At 42.9% G+C, this 19,074-nt stretch overlaps 3 protein-coding genes across 3 annotated transcripts; all 3 read left to right on the top strand.

Moving 5' to 3' along the window:
* The first annotated feature begins 3,485 nt into the window (after positions 1 to 3,485).
* LOC134467442 (cholesterol 25-hydroxylase-like protein) lies at positions 3,486 to 4,755 on the top strand. The gene has a single exon (XM_063221323.1). The coding sequence runs from the start codon at positions 3,492 to 3,494 to the stop codon at positions 4,404 to 4,406; it is 915 nt and encodes a 304-aa protein (XP_063077393.1). The 5' UTR covers positions 3,486 to 3,491; the 3' UTR covers positions 4,407 to 4,755.
* Positions 4,756 to 6,326: 1,571 nt separating this feature from the next.
* Positions 6,327 to 10,480, top strand: LOC134467443 (interferon-induced protein with tetratricopeptide repeats 5-like). Its single transcript, XM_063221324.1, has 5 exons — positions 6,327 to 6,374; positions 7,830 to 8,190; positions 8,669 to 9,036; positions 9,300 to 9,477; positions 9,684 to 10,480. The coding sequence occupies exons 1-5, from the start codon at positions 6,370 to 6,372 to the stop codon at positions 10,167 to 10,169; spliced, it is 1,398 nt and encodes a 465-aa protein (XP_063077394.1). The 5' UTR covers positions 6,327 to 6,369; the 3' UTR covers positions 10,170 to 10,480.
* A 70-nt stretch (positions 10,481 to 10,550) lies between these two features.
* LOC134467445 (interferon-induced protein with tetratricopeptide repeats 5-like) lies at positions 10,551 to 18,276 on the top strand. The gene is made up of 3 exons (XM_063221325.1): positions 10,551 to 11,035; positions 12,081 to 12,674; positions 16,645 to 18,276. The coding sequence occupies exons 1-3, from the start codon at positions 11,031 to 11,033 to the stop codon at positions 17,489 to 17,491; spliced, it is 1,446 nt and encodes a 481-aa protein (XP_063077395.1). The 5' UTR covers positions 10,551 to 11,030; the 3' UTR covers positions 17,492 to 18,276.
* Positions 18,277 to 19,074: the final 798 nt, after the last annotated feature.

Genomic DNA, 19,074 nt, shown 5'->3' on the forward strand with positions numbered 1-19,074 from the left:
GACGGGATGGGATTTTTTTTCTGGGACCGGGATGGAACGGGAGTGAAAATCCACTCCCGTGTCATACTCTAGTGTGCACCCTACCCAAACTGTATTGAAATATATACCTGCACATGACAGTGGAATTCAGTGCTCTTAACCAGTTTTATCTGTAGTATCTTGACATGCCGACACCATTCAGAGTCCACAAGTAGATTCTTGAACAGCTGGGATCTTTTGCTTTGTTTACTACTTGGAAGAGAAACAGGCCGTAAACCACCCTAGCCAGGCCACGCCCTCCTAGTGACGCAACACCTTCGGCGTTGCAACTAGTAAGGTCAAGAGCAATGCAAGTGCTTTCTGAGTTCCCGAAAATACGGGAACTCCTTTCACTGTGTCGGGAAGCAAACAACCATAAACAAAACAATGGAGGCGAGTCAACCAGGCCGTTTGGGAAATGTTAATTGTTATGCTCTTGGTCAGACCAAGTCTCGAAGAGATTTGAACGTCGATGATAATCAGGCTAAATCCACCAAACCAATCTGAGTCCTCATGGCCATGCAAGTCGGCTACAAAGGAGTACCAGTGTGATGCACCACTGCAACCCTGGATTGTTTTTTTTTCATGTACTCTTCTATCTAAAAATTTGGACCAAAGATGTTGGAAGGCCTTAATGCAGGGATGTCCAACTCAGGACCAGGAGTCAAATCTGGCCGACAGTCCCATTTTATTTGGTTTGCAAGATCATTTCAAATCTGTATTACAGTTGGCCCACATACGCCATTAATATATTGAAAATATATCGAGGAAAATGTTGGGAATCACAAGAATTATGTGTGGTTCCAGACTAGTATGACAGCACAATTATTTTTTATTGCTTTTATCTTTGTGACAGGATAGTTGAGAGAGACAGGAAACAAGTGATAGAGAGATGGGGAGGTTCGGCAAAGGGCCGTCGTCAAACTCAGGTCGCCAGTGTAGCTAGTTGAGTGCCAAGTCACTGTCTGCAGTCCCTAGAGTTGGATACGTGAGCAGTAGGGCTGTAACAATATTGTATCGAATCGAGAAATCGAGATACACTGAGTCACAATACTGTATCGTGATGCAAGAATGCAATATCGTGATACACCCTTTCAAAGTTCTGTTACCCTTCAGTGCAGAAAACAACCACATGACATGATGTGATGGTGATTCAAGTCAATATATTTTTTTTCAATCGTGGGGTGTATCGAACCCATTGACAGTAAATAGAATGGACGCCAAATCAACGCTATTTGCCATTCAACGCTTTGAAGCCAGATTTGGGAACATTCCAACTTACATTCCACCTTAGCAACGCCAAACGCAGGTGCTGATTGGACAACAACAAGACTTCTAACGGTCAATCAAACCATGTTCTGATGCTCATTGGTCAATTTAACTTTTAATATCTCTCTAAAATAAAACATCACCACAAAAAAATCACCACCCTGGTAAGTTGGAGAGCAAGGGGACCTACTAGTTGAGCGAAAAATGATCCCCCTGGAGTGGCATTTAAGGGAGATACAGGGTTTTATGTCTCTCATAGGAATGAATGGGATTTGGCCATTTTTTGGTCTTTTTGGGTCCAACCTTGGCTCCAACTTGGCTTCAACAATGAAATAGAATTTTGGCCTCCATTCTATTTACTCTCAATGGGTGTATCGAACCGTAGGTCAAAAATCGTGACACGAACCGAATCGTGAGTTGAGTGTATCGTTACAGCCCTAGTGAGCAGTAGCGTTTTCTGGGAAAAACAACCATTGTCTCAATCTCTGAACATTGAAATGGATACATTAGCTTACAGAAACTGTGGTAAGGTAGCTTATTGTGGCATAGTTCATGTATTCTTATGTAGCACCCATCGTCTGGCCGAGTCTGGCAGCATGGAATTCTGATGTGGCTACATGATATGAACACGTGACCTACATGTATGCCACAATAAGTAGTATCTCATAGATCATGTATTCTTAACCCTCCTGTTATCCTCGGATTTAGGTTACATCCGTGATCCTTGGGGTCATTTTGACCCCAGCCACTTAAATGTCTAAATAATCAGTGGAAGCAAAAACCTTTGCACCAGTTTATGCCTCAGATATTTACTTTTGCTCTGTTGGGGACATAAAAAGCCATTTACATAAGTCCTAGCACCCCCACACACAGCCCACACACCAACAAAACTAATCCATGACTAGGCGAAAATGGGCAACAACTGCCCAAAAGTTGCCTTGAGTTAGTTTTGGCCCTGGTCCACATCATACATATTGTTAGTTATCAGAGCCCTAAATAAAGCAAAATGTTCTGTTCTAAATAATTTATGTTCATGTATTTGACATAATCTAGACAGATTGGAACATGTATTAGCAAAATGTGTATGTTCCATATATGTTTAATACACTTAAAATAATTTGGGGTCAAATTGACCCCAAGGAGCACAGATATAACCAAAACGTGTACAGCACTTAGGGAAAAAATTTTTTGTGGAAATTTCACTTTTTTCACATTGACCCCATATACTTAGGAAAATTCATCAAATATGAAGCAAAAGAATTATGTACTTCATTTTTTTTTTCGGACGTTAAACATTGAATGGGGTCAAATAGACCCCAAGGATAACAGGAGGGTTAAGTAGCAACCATTTCCTGAATCTGGCAGCATGGAATTTTGAAATGGCTACATAAGAATATGAAGAGTTTCGTTGCAAAACGGTGTATATCTCCATTTTGTAGAATGTTGGGAAATTAATATTTTTGTATGGGCATTCCATTGCATTGCATCGCAAAAAGCATTTTATATGAGTTTAAAAAGTAGGCCTATAGTATGTTCTCAAAATATTTTAATGGCAAGAATTCACACATGTGTAATAGGGCCTTTGAACAGTCATTTCCAATAATAAAAGTCAAAAATGGTGGATAAACTGTTCTGCAACGAAGGGCCCTGTCGCACCAGTAGCGGTAAACACACAAAATAGGATTGATCTTAATTTGTCACTTATGTAAAGTAATCGAAGATAGACACAAAACACGTAAATACTAAAATGGCACCAAAACACAGAATACTTTGTCTCTATAATGACTTTTGAGGGTCCCATGTTTATATGTCGCCTAGGGCCACCTGCTTAACAGCTCCCTGCAGTCTCTCGAGCTGGATGAGTGTTCAGTAGCGTTTTCTGGGCAAACCAAACAATGTCTCATTCTAGCAGCATGGGACATTGAAATGGCTACATAAGATTACAGCAACTGTGCTAAGGTAGCTTACTTCATTATTAAGGTAACTTATCGTGGCATACTTCATGTATTCGTATGTGGCCATTTCAACCAAAATTCAACCAAATGTAGCAAGATTCAGAACATTGGTTACGTTGCCAGGAAAACATTTCGTACTTGCTTACTTACGCATCAGTGGCGAAATGTTTCAATAATGCAGCCTTTATAAGCCCTCCAAGCCTTCTCCACTCATCCGCATATTGCTCTCCACCACTCACCTGATAAGCCATGTCGACAATACTACAGCAAGAAAACTGGACCTGGGTCCCGGGACACGCCAACTGGAGTGGAGAGGCCGTCTCTGGAGAGGTTACACTTACTCTCGCAGCTCTCATGAAGCCTGCAGCAAATCACTCTCAAGCAGAGACCGGAGAGGAGATGTCGACGATGCTGCTACTGCAAGGAGTCTGGAACTGGGTCCTGGGACATGCCGATTGGCTACACTCTCCATTCTTTCCAGTGCTCTTCTCCCTGGGAACCTACCTGTTCTTCTGTCTGCCTTACGTGGTCCTGGATCTTCTATCTCCACACGTGGAGATTATCTGCTGCTACAAGCTCCAGCAGAAGCACCATGTGTCCTGGAGGGTGATGTGGACTTGCCTGGCCCACTCTCTGTATAACCACCTGGTGTTCATCTTCCCTCTCACAGTCATCCACTGGTATTGGAGGCAGGTGAGCATGCCAACTGAAGCCCCACACGTGCTAAAGGTGGCAGAGGACCTGGTCACCTGTTTGCTGATGTTTGACTTCCAATATTTCTTGTGGCACATGTTGCATCACAAGGTGCCCTGGCTGTACCGCACGTTCCACAAGCTGCACCACAAGTATACGGCAACGTTTGCACTGAGTACGGAGTACTCTGGAATGTGGGAGACTCTCTCGCTGGGGTTCTTTGCTGCCATCAACCCCCAGCTGCTGGGCTGCCATCCGCTCACTGAGCTGATGTTCTTCGTCCTCAACATCTGGCTGTCTGTGGAGGACCACTGTGGATACAACTTCCCCTGGGCCACTCACAACCTGGTGCCTTTTGGACTTTTTGGGGGAGCGCCCCACCACGACCTCCATCACCTCAAGTTCAAGTCCAACTATGCCCCATACTTCACACATTGGGACAAACTGTTTGGAACTCTACACAAGGATTGAGGAGACTTTTTTTCTTTTAACCACATGTGCCAGAACAACTATGCTGGCACTGTACTTTGAAATTAAGCTCTACTATGAAATTAAGCTAACAACAATATATTTATGTTATTTATTTATGCCTTTCATAATTTATTGTAACATTATTTGTTATGAGTAACAATGCCTGTTTCTAACCTTGAAGATTTGATGTTCAAATGTCCTGCTAACGTGCCAGCTGGCAGTGAATGTTTTGTTGGAAGATTTCTCATCGCACTGTTGAACATTTGTTTTTACTGATGCTTCTACAAACTGATCTGCAATCTGCACTGAATGTATCTTGATGAATGAATGTGATCAGGCATTTGTAAAAAAAAAAAAAAAAAAGAATAAAATAATATCATAATAATAATAAAAAAGTCTGGTTCTCAACAGATAAAAGGGGCCCTGTTATCAAAGGTGCAAAGGTGTGAGGCAAAGATAGATTTATTATACTCAATCAACTGCCATTTTGAAAAGGGCAACGGCAACAGACGCCAAGTAACAAAGATGAACTTGTCCTTGCGTGACCCAAACAGCAACGGAAGGAAATCCATTTTAGTGATGCAGACATTGCCCCCTGCTGGAGACTGGAGAGCACAACAAAGAGAAAGAGTGATGATGTAAAGTTGCACCGTGTACTATTTTTTACAGTGCACCGTTATATGACCCAATGTCAGAGAGATTCTGTAAAATTAACAAAAGACTATTGCTCTTAATCTCTCTCACTCCATATTTCTCCCTTCCTGTGAACTGTAGCATCTGCTACAAATTATTTGTTGCACGGGACTTTGTAGGCCTACTTGTATGGGTGTCTGGGATTCACTTTTCAAACCAATGGGGATTCCCAGAGGTCCTGGTAGGCTTGGGACGTCTGCAACATTGTTTGAGAAAGAGGGAACAGAAATTAGAAACTACTGTAGGCCTATTTTGGGCTTTCCGACACATTTCATGTACACAGTCCACTGCTGAACCTTGCAATTTTTGTGCAAGACGTCTTGTTCAACTTGTTACAATACTATACATAATTGCTATATAACTTAACTAAAATTCAAGACAATTCATCAGTTGACATCTTTCAGTTCTCCGTTTGCCATGTATAATGCATTGATTGCAACACCTCTAACATTTTCATTGTCATGCCTGGACATGTTACTGTGAGCACAGTGAGGTTGTGTGAGTCGGAGGAGCAGGGGCATAGCAGCAATTTTTGGGGCCCTATGTACAATCAGCTCCAATGGACCCCCCCCCCCCCCAGCCATATATCTTCAAAAATCCGACTGTGTGTGGCAGGGCCGCTGCTAAGGTTTTTTGGAGGCCATGAGCATAACTGGTCAGGAGCCCCCCCTCATAATTAAATAAATATTAACAATTCTTTTTTTTATACATTCTCAATTCAGGAGGCCCCAAATTTTGGGGAAAGGTTGAGGCCCTAAGCGCTCTGCTTACTCTGCTTAGAGGCAGCCCTGGGGTGTGGGCCCTGGTGTGTGGGCCCCCTATATACATGGGGCCCTGGTGACTCAGTCACACTTCACCCTCCTAGATGACCGCCCTGTGGAGGAGGTGGGAAGGTGGGAGCAGGTGACTGTGCGGGGGCACAGCTTGCCATCTACTGGTTGTCAACCGCACAAACACACACACACAAACACACACACACACACACATACACACACACACACACACACACACACACACACACACACACACACACACACACACAAGCACACACACACGCACACACTTGCTCACCCACCGCTGTGTGAATGCAACAACAACTGCAAGAAAAAGAAAGTGAAGAGCAGTTTCGGTTATGATTTCCCTGGAAAGGCTGGCAGACTGGCACTCTAGGCTGGCACTCAGATAGAGTTTCACATACTGCACTTCCCTTTTATCACTCGGGAGAAGCTTTCACACTGATCACACCGTCCAGCAGAAGACCAGAAGGAAAATGAGGTAATTTTAACAACACCACCTCTAAATACAGACACAATCCTACATACGCACAGACAAATACAATAAATACATAGAAATCCATTAACATACATTTACTGAATGGCATTATGCAAGTGTTGTGATCGGACTTGTGCAACTCTTGTGTTTGCATGTTAAATGATTATACATTAGTTATTACATTGTTTTAATTATGCATGCAGAGTCTTATAATGATTGTGTTATGCCAGCCCCAATGACATGAATGGATTTGCCATCTCAGCAAAAACCAGGCGACAAGTGACAGTGACCTAAAGCAGTGTTTCCCAACCAGGGGTACGTGTACCACTAGGGGTACGCGAGCACGCCTCAGGGGGTACGTGGAGAAATGTAATAATAACAAATACTGTACATGGAGTATAGCCACTTTGGGATAGCAGAATAGATATAGAGCATGCGTGAGGGGGGTACTCTTCATATGACAACATGGCTTAGGGGGTACGCAGGACAAAAAAGTTTGGGAAACACTGACCTAAAGGACCAGGAGTGTATCTTCACGTGGGACACAGACAAATATCATAAACACAGGCACCCATTAACACACATTCACTGAATGACATTATCCAAGTTCTAAGTGTTGTGATCAGACTTGTGCAACTCTGTGTTTGAATGTGTTTATATGTTAAATGATTATAAATGAGTTATTATATTGTTTTGATTATGCATGCAGATTACTATGCCTTATAATAATTGTGTTATGCCAGCTCCAAGGACATGAATGAATTTGCCATTTGCCATCTTACCGAAATCAGGCGACGAGTGATAAGGAACGTTAACTGATTATAAATTAGTTATTGTATTGTTTCTTTTGATTATGCATGCAGAGCCTTTGTTACAATAATTGTGTTATGCCAGCTCCAATGACATGAATGTATTTGCCCGCTTAGCAAAAAACAGGCGACGAGTGACAGTGGCCTAAAGGACCTGGAGTGCATGTTTAATTATTATAAATTAGTTATTATTGTTTCGAATATACATGCAGAGCCTTACAATAATTGTGTTATGCCAGCTCCAATGACATGAGGGCAGCCGTGGCCAAGTGGTTAGGGAGGTGGATCAGAGGGTTGCAGGTTCAAATCCCACCCTCACCAGTCCTCACTACACATGGCTGAAGTGCCCTTGAGCTCAGCACCTAACCTCCACAATGCTCCAGGGACTGTAACCAATACCCTGTAAATAACTGTAAGTCGCTTTGGACTGTAAGTCACTTCTGCTGAGTGAAGTGTGGTGTAATGTAACATGAATGAACTTGCCCTGTTAGCAAAAAGCAAGCGCGAGTGACAGTGACCTAAAGGACCTGGAGTGCATGTTTAATTATTATAAATTAGTTATTATATCGTTTTGATTATGCATGCAGAGCCTTATAATAATTGTGTAATGCCAGCTCCAATGACATAAATGTAAAATTTGCCCTCTTAGCAAAAACCAGACAACGGGTGGCGATGACCTAAAGGACCTGGAGTGTCTCTTCACGTGGGACGTGGACAAAGATGACATCAACGACCTGAAGGGCGTCCCGGAGAAGCTGGAGGACCGCGTCAAGTACTGTCCTAGCCGCTACCACGCCACGTACTTCAACATCCTGGCATTTGTCAGCCACCTGCAGGGCAAGGACAAAGCTGCCATTGCGAACCTGAAGAAGTCTCTGGTCGTGCTGGAGGAGGAGCAGAGGGATGAGGTGGACTTCCTGGTCACCTACTCCAGCTTCGCATGGCTGCACCATCACCACGGCAACCTGGAATCCATGGAGACTTACCTGGGGAAAATCAGAAGTATACAGGTGAGGGCAGGGAGGTTGTTTGTTTGTTTGCATTTATGGCCAAGTAAGCAACTATGGCTATTTCATGGCCAGTACAGGTAACAAAATTCACTTGCTCACACAATATCAATGAAATGTACATATGAAGAGTTCAGATGCAAAACCCCCTAACTCCATTTCTGAAGACCTGCACTTCTATATTTTTAGAGAACCCCGTTATTGGTTTGGTTTACATTCATGTACTTGATAATACATATAAATAGTTATATTACATAAATAAAATAGAAACATATGCAATTTTGATAGCTTTGTATTAAATAAAAATGAATTAAGAATATTTTCTGAAAAGGCACTTAGGGGGTTTTGCATCTTAAGTCTTCATATGTATTATAAATCTTTTAAAATCCTTTTGAATCATGAAATAACAAACAATATGCATCTTACTTATGAGCCTGCATCTTTTGTAAAATACTCCTAACAAAAAATAAACTGCATTTAGGCTCCTACAGAGGTCATCGTGGAGGAGGAGAAAGGCTGGAGCCTCCTGAGACTGGGCGGCAAGTTCTATCCGAGGTCGAGGGAGAGCTTCGAGAAGGTTTTAAAAGCCAAGCCCGACAGTCTGTCCTGCAATGTGGGCTACGCGGTGGTTCTTTACCGTCAGGAGGAGATTGTAAGGACGGGTGACCCCATCAAGCCAGAGGACAGCGCTGCCGCCCAGCAACTCAAGAAAGCTTTGGAACTCGACCCCACCGATGCTGAGGTGATGGTCCTCTTAGCTCTCAAGCTGCAGCGCTTCCAACCTGGTAAATCCAGAGAGCTCATACGCAAGGCTGTCATCCAGTCTGCAGACATTCCCCAAGTTACCAGGTACTACTACTACTATTATTATTATTATTATTATTATTATTTTTATTGGTATTATGAGGATGATGATGATGATTATTATGATGATGATTATTAGGCCTATGTCATGGTCAAGTTCTGAAATGAGAAAATAAGGCATTCTTCAGTAATAGCATTGTTCTAAATAAAATGCTTGAGAATTCCACTTAAGATGACTCTTGGGAACTTCTTAGGAATCCTCTCAAGTTTTATCGTTAACAAAGTTTTGCGAATCCGGCCCCACCCAGGTATGCCGCCACGTACTTCAGGAGAGACGGATCCACCAAAGAGTCCCTGGAGATCCTGGAGGAGGCCTCCCAGAGAGCTCCCAACTCCAGCTTCCTCTACCACCAGATGGGCCTGTGCCACTGGCAGAACATGATCAACATGAAGAAACTCGGCGGCCAGAGGGCCGGCCATGCGCAGGTCTGGTTATGTTGGTTGTTTCCATGCTTTTGTTATTTGTTTTATAGCAGAGATAGATAGTTACATAACTTTTGATTTTTGAGTGTAATTTTACTCGAGAGGTTTATACCAAATACGTTTTCTACAGTAAGGGCTTGTTTTTATTCCAAACACTGTATATACCGGTATTTCACATTATATGCCTTTATGTATTATGCATGCCACAGGTCAACGCAGCCGTTGCCGAAAGCGTGCGCCTCTTCCGCAAGACTGTGGAGCTGAAGCCGTCAAACACCTACGCCTGGGTGCACCTGGCCGAGGCCTACTCGGAGAGCCAACAGCTGAGGCAGGCGGAGCCTATTTTCACCAGGCTGCTGTCGGACAACGGCCTGTCCGACGCCGAGCGGCAACACTGCCACTCCAAGTACGGTCTGTTCCTGATGTTCAAGAAGAAGGATGACGACAAGGCCATCGAGCAGCTGAAGAAGGCGTATGCGATCAGGATCGAAAGCAAAGACAGAACCCAGGCGCGAGACAAACTTCAGAAGCTAGCGAGCCGTAGATCCAGATGGAGGAACCGCGAGGAAGACATCTTGGATTTCATCTCCTCAGTAGACAGGCGGGATAGGCCGCCCATCAGCTCTGCAGCAGATGTAAACATCAACAGGCTGGCTGACAGTTTTAAAACAGGCTTGATTGTAAAACAGGCTTGATAGTTATTTCTTAGAGATATTTCTAAGCCTCTTAGCCCATAGGCCTATTAGTTTACTTTACCTCTCAAAAACTGCTGACTGGTTTAGGGATGATCAACTACTTTTCATATAGGCTGCTGCAATAAACAGCATTGTTACAAGGAACTGTATTAGATTCTGAACCTGAATGTATTTCACTTTTATGATCATTAGAATTAGGCTAAAATACAGAGCAAACAAAGCTGTTACACGTTGATAACAATGAAACATCTAGGCTTATATCCAGGGCCTATCATAAAGGTAGAGTGTGTTCATTTCATCCTGCATTAAAAAAAACTTAAAGCATATCAAAGCGTAGCCTATGTATATATATATATATATATATATAGAGAGAGAGAGAGAGAGAGAGAGAGAGAGAGAGAGAGAGAGAGAGAGAGCACTAGTCATTGCTTGATACTTTTCTGATAGCCTGCCAACTAAGTGTAGGCCTATATCCTGGGGGAGTATTAGCCAGAATCCATATTTTAGGTTTGTTATAGTGTATTACGGCAGGCATATGTCCATGCTGTTTTATGGGGAGAATGACTTGGATTTGTTGATATATGTTTCACTTGCACAAATAAAATAAACTTACTCAAAATAAACTCAATGAAAGAGATTGTGTGACTGCGTTTGTAGCCAATTAGGCAGGGTAAATAAGTAGCATTTTACCTTTTCAAGTAGGCTTGATATGTTTCAATTCTTCAGAATCGCTACTTGACACGCTTCAGTTTCGGTTTCGTTTCATCAAACACCGGTCTCTGACAATTCTAGAGAGACGGGAAGGATTGCCCGTTGTAGACTCTCTCAGTCAAGAAACACGAGACGGATAGCTGTAACATTATGAAGTGAGTAACATTCTGTCTGTTATATAGCAAGTTTAAGCAATAATCTAGCCTACCTGCTTGATCTGCTCATTAATGATTACGCATTTACGTCAGGTGACACCTTATCCATCCGTCGACGTCCTCTGAAATTGGTATTATAGAAAGGTTAATAACCAGAAAGCTATTTTAAAGTTGTCTTTTTGGTGGATGATTCACCGTTGTTGCATTACCAGGGTCTTGTGATTTCTGATCATCGTAAATTAACACAAGACGTGTCCGGGGTAAAGTACCGGTAGGCTACAATGCTATCGTTCTGCAATCTTGGCTACTGAATGCACAAACTGGCTGAATTGGACAAGTTTGAATAGGCCTACATGGAATAGATATTGGATATAGAAATAATGAAAAGCCTAAATTGGCAAGTCAATGCCACGCATGTGTTCATTTGATAAGACAAAAGCATGTTAAGGGAAATACAACAGTAGTCTACAGTTGTTTCATTGGCCTAGGTTTTATAATACCCTACAACACTTTTTCGTAATAGACCTATCATGTATTGTAATGGAAGTCTGTGGAAGTCTAGTTATTGTTAAATTGTGATTAAAATTATGATGCCACTGGGGGCGTAGGTTTTCAATGTCCAAAATAGATTGGTAATTTAATATTTATATTTTTAATATAAATATATGATTTAAGATCTATATTAAATAGAGATTCACATAGGATTTAAGTATAGAATTGCCACCTATTCATTTATGAAAAGCACATATTTCTAATCCATTGTTAATACTTGGGATTTGGTGATAGTGAATATTCATGAAGAAGAGACGAAAGTTGTATGGGCAACATGCATTCTGGAAATAACCTACTAAAAAAAAAAAAAAGAAAAAAAAATCAGATGTCACTTTGGGCAAGGGTGTTCAATTTCCATAAGACAACTTGACCATAAGCCATGCTTGAATATTGGCAGGTATTTTCATGCATTCATTTTGATCCTGTGTGTATGCTGCATCCCTATAGTGAAATGAATATTCAATGAATGCCAATTTGTTTTCTCTTTTTTCAGTCCCTCTCACGACAGAGCTTTGAAAACCAAGCTTCTAAAGCTGGAGTGTCATTTCACCTGGGCTCTGACCAAAGAAAATGTAGACTTGTCAGATCTTCAGACAAGGCTGGAGGATCAAATTGAGCTGGACCTGGGCAAGAAAGAAGGAGCAGCTCGATCCTACTGTTTTTTGGCCTATGTTAGATACCTGCAGGGGTCTTCAGATGATGCCATTGCAAACCTAGTCCAGGCGGAGGAGCTTGCGAGAGAACATCATGGCGAGGACTGTGAGCAATTTCTCATTGTCACATACGGCAACTATGCCTGGCTCCATTACCATCGTGGAGAATACCCTCAGTGTGAGAGCTACTTGGAGAAGCTTGCTGATATTATGCAGAAGTTCCCTACAGGGTCTCCAACTGTCCTTCACCCACAGGTCTATGGTGAGAAAGGCTGGACCTTTCTCAAGATTGCCCGCAAGTACTATGACAGAGCGAAGGAGTTCTTCAAAAAGGCCTTGGAGCTAGATCCAGACAGCAGCGAATGGAATGCTGGCTATGCCATCGCTCTTTATCGCACAGATTATGAGACGCGAGGAGTTAAAGACTCAGAGACGCACTGTAAAAGATTTCAAGCTGAAATTTACAGCTAATTGATGGGGAATAATTGCCAGCAAATTGTTTTAAATTTACAACAAATTGCAGAAAAAAAACAGTTGCCAGCAAGTCGTTTAAAATTACAACACTGTTCCGTTTTCAAAACTACTCTGACCATGGCACATGTCCTGCCCCCTCATCCGCCCGCCTCCTCCCGCCTCCACCCCCGCTGCCCGCCTCCATGTCTGAGATGCCTTCAACATAGTATCGTCCCCATCCTCCACCATGACTGAGATAGCATGGTACCATAATCCCACTCTGCTCTAAGCATATACGTCTTCAACTTCAGCCTAGCATGGGTGAGGCACAAATAATAAATCACTCAGCATAGTGCTGTCACAGTGACAGTGATAGTTTCCTCAAGAGGACTTTCATTTATCAAGTCATCTCAAAGGGGGGTTCAAAAACAGTCACAATAAGGACTGTATGGATATGCATTTGTCAATCCAATCAAGTGGCCTAAATTTAATATTATGCAAAAAACACCATAAAACATGCTATGCTACAAGATGGCTCTCAAAAGATGAAACAAACCCAACCAGTTAACCTGTCAGGCAGCCAACCAGTTAACCGGCCAGGTAGCCAACTGGCCTTGACAGACTGGCTGGTTGACTGACCAGCTGCCTGTCCGATTCACTGGCTGGTTGACTGGCTGCCTGGCTAAACCAGCCAGGCAGCCAGTCAACCGGACAGGCAGCTGGCCAGTCAACAAGCAAGGCAGCAAGCCAGTCAACTGACCAGGCGGACAGGCTGTCAGTCAACCTGCCAGGCAGCTAGCTGGTCAACTGGCACTATGCTGTCAGCCACCCTGTCAACAAACCAACCACTCATCTAGTCGGCTAATCAATTGATTGCCAATACCAGTGAGCGCCAGTGAGTCAGGCGCTATGCTGTGCCATTCAGACAAGCAACCAAAGCAGTGTGACAGTCCAGGTTTATATAGTGGGGCAAGTGAACCATGTGACCAGAGTAATCAGGCATTGGGCAGGTGCTGGCAATCATTGAATCACGGCATGAAAGTGATTAGTAATAAAGTGAGGCAAGGCACTAATTGACAGATTGGTTAGGTATAGAGTGTGACAACAGAGTAACAAGAGAGATCTGTATCAAAAAGCTAACAAGTTCCTAGAATGTTCCATTCATTGATGCTCCTGCTCTAGAACTACAGTTTAAAAAACAGACTGGGCTCCTTCTAAGATAGTGTTTAAAAAAGTATAAGGATATTCTTAAATGGATTGGTTTTGGCCCTTGTTTAATGCACATATCAAAACTTCAGTTCCAAAAAGTTTTCATTCTGATCCATGTTTATAAGTAAACATTCCATATATATGTGGAATTGTCTACACAGTGGTTGGACAAAATAACTGAAACACCTGTCCTTTTAATGTGTGGGAAGTTTCATGGCTCAAGTGGGCCAGCCTGTTGGCCAATCTTCATTAATTGCACATTGCACCAGTAAGGTGAAGTTGAGTTGAAGTGCTGGTGAAAAGTTACCAGCTAATTGTTGTAAAATTACAACAATTTTGCTGGCAAAAAAGTTGCCAGCTCATTGGTGTGAAATTAAATTAAATTGCTGGTGAAAAGTTGCCAGCTCATTGAAGTAAAATTAAAGCAAATTGCTGGCAAAAAAAGTTGCCAGCTCATTGGTGTGAAATTCAATTAAATTGCTGGTGAAAAGTTGCCAGCTCATTGAAGTAAAATTAAAGCAAATTGCTGGCAATAAAATGTTGCCAGCTAATTGTTGTAAAATTACAACAAATTTGCTGGCAAAAAAGTTGCCAGCTCATTAGTGTGAAATTAAATTAAATTGCTGGTGAAAAGTTGCCAGCTCATTGAAGTAAAATTAAAGCAAATTGCTGGCAATAAAAAGTTGCCAGCTAATTGTTGTAAAATTACACCAAATTGCTAGCAACAAGTTGTCAGCTAATTGTTGTGTTCTTCCAACGCAAACACTGGAAACTTCACAACATACAGTCTTTGAAAATAATGGTCCTGGGCCATTCCATTCCTTCTCATGGGATTTTGAGATATATTCTGTTGCCGAAGCCATCAAAAAGCCAAATTGAACCACAGGGGGGCTGCCACACCTGAGCATCGTTTATGCTCTATGACCTGCCCATCGTCTGTATAAATGGACAAACCATCATTGGCTTCTCCCATGCCCTTTTAGCAGAGAGAAGCCCGTTTTGAATTGCACTGAGCTGAAATTAGCACACCTGGACGTCATTTACAATCAGCTGGCTCATGACCAAAGAAGGTAGATTGGGTAAGCAGTATCACTCAATGGAAAATGCATTGGCCACAGTGTAGTAGTTGGGGGCAGTCGTGGCTCATTGGTTAGAGCACTGGGTTGGCAACCCAAGGGTTCCCGGATCAATGCCCGACCGGACCGCAGCTGAAGTGCCCTTGAGCAAGGCACCTAACCCCCACATAGCTCCCCGGGCGCCACTCAGCAGGTAGCCCACTGCTACGGACTAGTGTGTGTACTTCAATGTGATTCACTTGCCCAAATGGGATAAATGGAGAGAAAGAATTCAAATCCAAATCCAAATAGGCTCCTATTGTCTTCGTAGTACAAGGTGTTGCTTTAATACCATAGAACTAATACATTTATGCTTAATGACATGGTGCACATGGTCAGTGTGTGCGATGCCATGATGGACAAAATTTGTACTCCATAAATTTGGTCGAAAGAGAATATCCGGTTGTCAGTGCTCAGTTTGTGGCCAAATTTACTGCAGCTGTCGGTCAGCATTAATTGTGGGGGATAATTAAGGACAGGTGACAAACATTCACTATTGTATCCTATGACCTGTTCCACACTTTACCATGCTTCCAATTTGACCATGGAAGAAGAAAATTGGACTCCCCTTGCTATCATTTCCTTATTATATGGTTGTGACGTCATCTGTCGAATGCTCCATTCATTTCAACGGGGCTCCCCAACGTTCGGACGTCTGTTATTTTTCGATAACGGACGGGTTGGTCTATAACAGACCGCTGTCAATGGCAACAAGACTTTTCACTGCTAAAGCGACTTTTCATCAAGACTCTAATCAGCTGCTGTGATAGACAGCACCCGTTGTCCTGGCTACCGCTGTCAATGGCAACAAGACGTTCACTTGTATAGGCTACAAGTCAGTGGCTAAAGGGAATGTTTCATATCACTCCGCAGGGGGTCCGGTCTTTTGTCACTCTAATCAGCTGCTGTGATAGACAACACCGGTTGTCCTGGCTAGCCTACCTAGCTGTTGCCTAGCGGTGTTCCACAACGGCACTGTTTTGTTTTGCGCAGCAACAATCTTAACATTAAATAGGTCTAAAGAAATGACCCCGCATGTGTGAATCATTTAAGTATATCCATATAATAAGCGGGTTAACTTTCGGCGAGTCGGTCGCTTTGTGGAATAGCAGCACTTCAGAGAGAACAAGACCCCTCCGCTCCGCGTCGGGGTCTAAAGATTCTCTCTGTCGTGCTGCTATTCCACGGTAGCGACCTTCTCGCCGAACGTTAACCCTTACGTACTACGCTCCGATGATGTCTGTAAACCCTCCTATCTCTACCTCCTTGCTCATGACCAGGTGTGTGCGATTGAAGAGTTAAAATCAGTTCAATTAGTTCAATCCTCTCCACCTCTATCAGGCCTGTATGCATGTTTTAAAAGCATCCAATCAGAATGTGACCTGAGCTCCATAATTTCTGCATGTGGCTTTGCATACATTTGCATTAGGACAGCAGCCCTGACAAAACAGATCTTTACAACAGTATGATGTAAAAAGTATTATGTGCTGCTGTACATTTACAATTGTGAATTGTACTCTATATGATATCCCACAATGCATTGCACATTACAACAGTGAATAGTAAACTGGTATATACATCTTCTTGATGTAGAATTCTAATGTGAAATCACAACAATCTTTTACAGTGCGGTTAAGCAACTACGAAGAGCCATAGAGATAAACCCACAGGATGCAGTGCTAAGGGTTTTGTTAGGCCTGAGGCTGAACCTTTTGAAGCAGTACAAGGAGAGCGAGGAGTTGGTTGCAGATGCTCTTGAAATGGATCCAAGCAACCCACATGTGATCCGTTACGTGGGAAAATACTTCCGCCATAGCGGTTCTGTGGATCGGTCCATCGCCTTGCTCAAAAGGGCCGTGGAGCGCACCCAGGACTCCGCCTTTCTTCACCATCAGCTGGCGCTGTGCTACAAGAGGAAGAAGACAGACTTGTTTCGCATCGCAGGGGGCAAGGGCAAAGGTCGCGAGATCTCGCAGCTCATCCGCCAGGTTATCTATCACCTGGAGCAGGCCACCACCCTTAAGGCGAACTTCATTTTTGCTATGGCCGACCTAGCACTGCACTACGGGGAGAGCAACGACATCACCCGGGCTGAGGAGATGTTTAAGGCTACTTTCGACGCTGCCAGGGAGAGACGGGAGCCCTTGCAGGTCGTCCACCTCTACTACGCTCAGTTTCAGCAGTACCGCAACAAGTGTGAAACACTGGCCATCAAGCACTACAGAGAGTGTTTGACACTTGGACTGGCAACGTATGAAGGGAGGCAGAGTGCCTCATGCTTGACGAAAATGGCAGAAAAACGTCTGGACAATGACGACCAAGATGCAGAGGCCTTTGGGATTTTGGGTTTTGTCCATAAGGCGAAAGGAGAGAGGCGGCAGGCTTTGGAGTGCTTTGAGAAAGCGATGGAGATAGACTGCAGCAATGACGAGTATCTCAGTGCACACTGCGAGCTCAGCTTGTCTTTGCAGTAAAATTTACAGAGTACATAGTCTTCTTCATGTGTAGTAGTCTCATGGTAGTACCATGATGGTACCATTGATCCAATGGATTGCCTTGTTATTTGCTGAAGAACAACATTACTATAACATTACAGGCATTCACTTAACATGTTATTATAACTGTCATTGGCATTTTAGCAGTAGCTAAACATAGGCTACGTGCAGTGTCTTCAGTCTGTCTTTATGTGACTACACTGTATATGTCATGCTCAACAGAGGTGGGTAGTCCATTCCATATTTGTTACATGTGTTATATGTGCATTCCATTTTGTTCTGTAGGCCTACTCAAAGCAATCTGATTCAGTTAGAGAGATCAGAGACGGACTAATTATGTCATCTAAAATCTGTCGATTTCTATGTTCATAAATCTACAGAAAAACACATCCAATGTGTTTTTAACCCATAGACGGTAATCCTAAACAACCCAATTGGGTGGGAAACCAATCTGGGAACACTGAGAACAACTCACCTCTCGTACGGAACACTCTACTATTGCACTACATGAAATCTACAAGACTAGGGTGAGCAGTTGTGATTTTATTAGCAACTTTCAAGTATTATTTCAAAATAATAATTTTTATCTGACTGTTAAGAGTGATACACACCATTGTCCACCACTGTCCAGACAGAAAAAAATAACTTTATCTTCTTTGTTTGTTATATTGACCTGGGGAATTATTGTGCCCAGTAAGCAGGCCTATTTAAATGCATGTCTGCATGCCTGTGGCCACACACTGCTTGTCTCTTCTCTTCTTGGTCTAGAAAAATCGGGCACCACTTGAAAACAAATATTATGAATGTACCTTATTTGGCATATGCATATTATATTGTATGTTTCTGTATGTGTATTGTTTTATTTCCATGTTGCCTGTAGTGCACTTTGTATCTGCAAGTATTGTATACTATGATTACGTCATCGTTTGTAAGTCGCTTTGGATAGAAGCCTCTGCCAAATGCAATGTAATGATCAGAATGTCCATTCTAAGGCCATGATATCCATGTAAGAGCAAGCGTAGCATAGTGGTTAGGGCGGTGGACTTAAGATCAGCGGGTTGCAGGTTCAAATCCCACCCTTACCTCTCAGTACACCTCCATCCATGGCTGAAGTGCCCTTGAGCAACCCCACACTGCTCCAGAGACTGTAACCAATACCCTGTATCTAGATAGCTCTAAGTTTGCCTGGTTACCCCCAGACCATAATCACAAGTGTCTTTCAGATCGGAACAACTGTGTAGAACTAAAGGCAGTATGGGAGTTCCCAGGCTTGCTCTAAGTGGCTTTGGATAAAACGTGTCAGCTAAGTGTTGTAAGAGCGACAGTAGGTGGGACAGCCTGGTAAGAGAGGAAGTAGGAAGTATCTAAGTAAGGCAAATGCTTTCTGATGTTTCTACCTGTTTACATTTCACTATAGTTTTTTTCATCAGGAGGACTGTTGAAGTTGAAACGTAATCCAGCCATGAACTAATATAAGACAACAAAAATTATTTTAAGTGTGTGAACCTCTCACTCCGAAAACTAGTCAGCCGTTGTGCTGCACCTTTTCCTGGGATGTGCAC

Source organism: Engraulis encrasicolus, chromosome 17 (genome assembly GCF_034702125.1).
Source record: "Engraulis encrasicolus isolate BLACKSEA-1 chromosome 17, IST_EnEncr_1.0, whole genome shotgun sequence".
Classification (NCBI taxonomy): domain Eukaryota; kingdom Metazoa; phylum Chordata; class Actinopteri; order Clupeiformes; family Engraulidae; genus Engraulis; species Engraulis encrasicolus.

Coding starts and splice junctions, on each gene's coding strand:
- LOC134467442 (XM_063221323.1), top strand. CDS start 3,492: ATGTCGACAATACTACAGCAAGAAAACTGGACCTGGGTCCCGGGACAC.
- LOC134467443 (XM_063221324.1), top strand. Junction 8,191..8,668: donor GGAAAATCAGAAGTATACAG/GTGAGGGCAGGG, acceptor AACTGCATTTAG/GCTCCTACAGAGGTCATCGT. Junction 9,037..9,299: donor GACATTCCCCAAGTTACCAG/GTACTACTACTA, acceptor GGCCCCACCCAG/GTATGCCGCCACGTACTTCA.
- LOC134467445 (XM_063221325.1), top strand. Junction 12,675..16,644: donor GGAGTTAAAGACTCAGAGAC/GCACTGTAAAAG, acceptor AATCTTTTACAG/TGCGGTTAAGCAACTACGAA.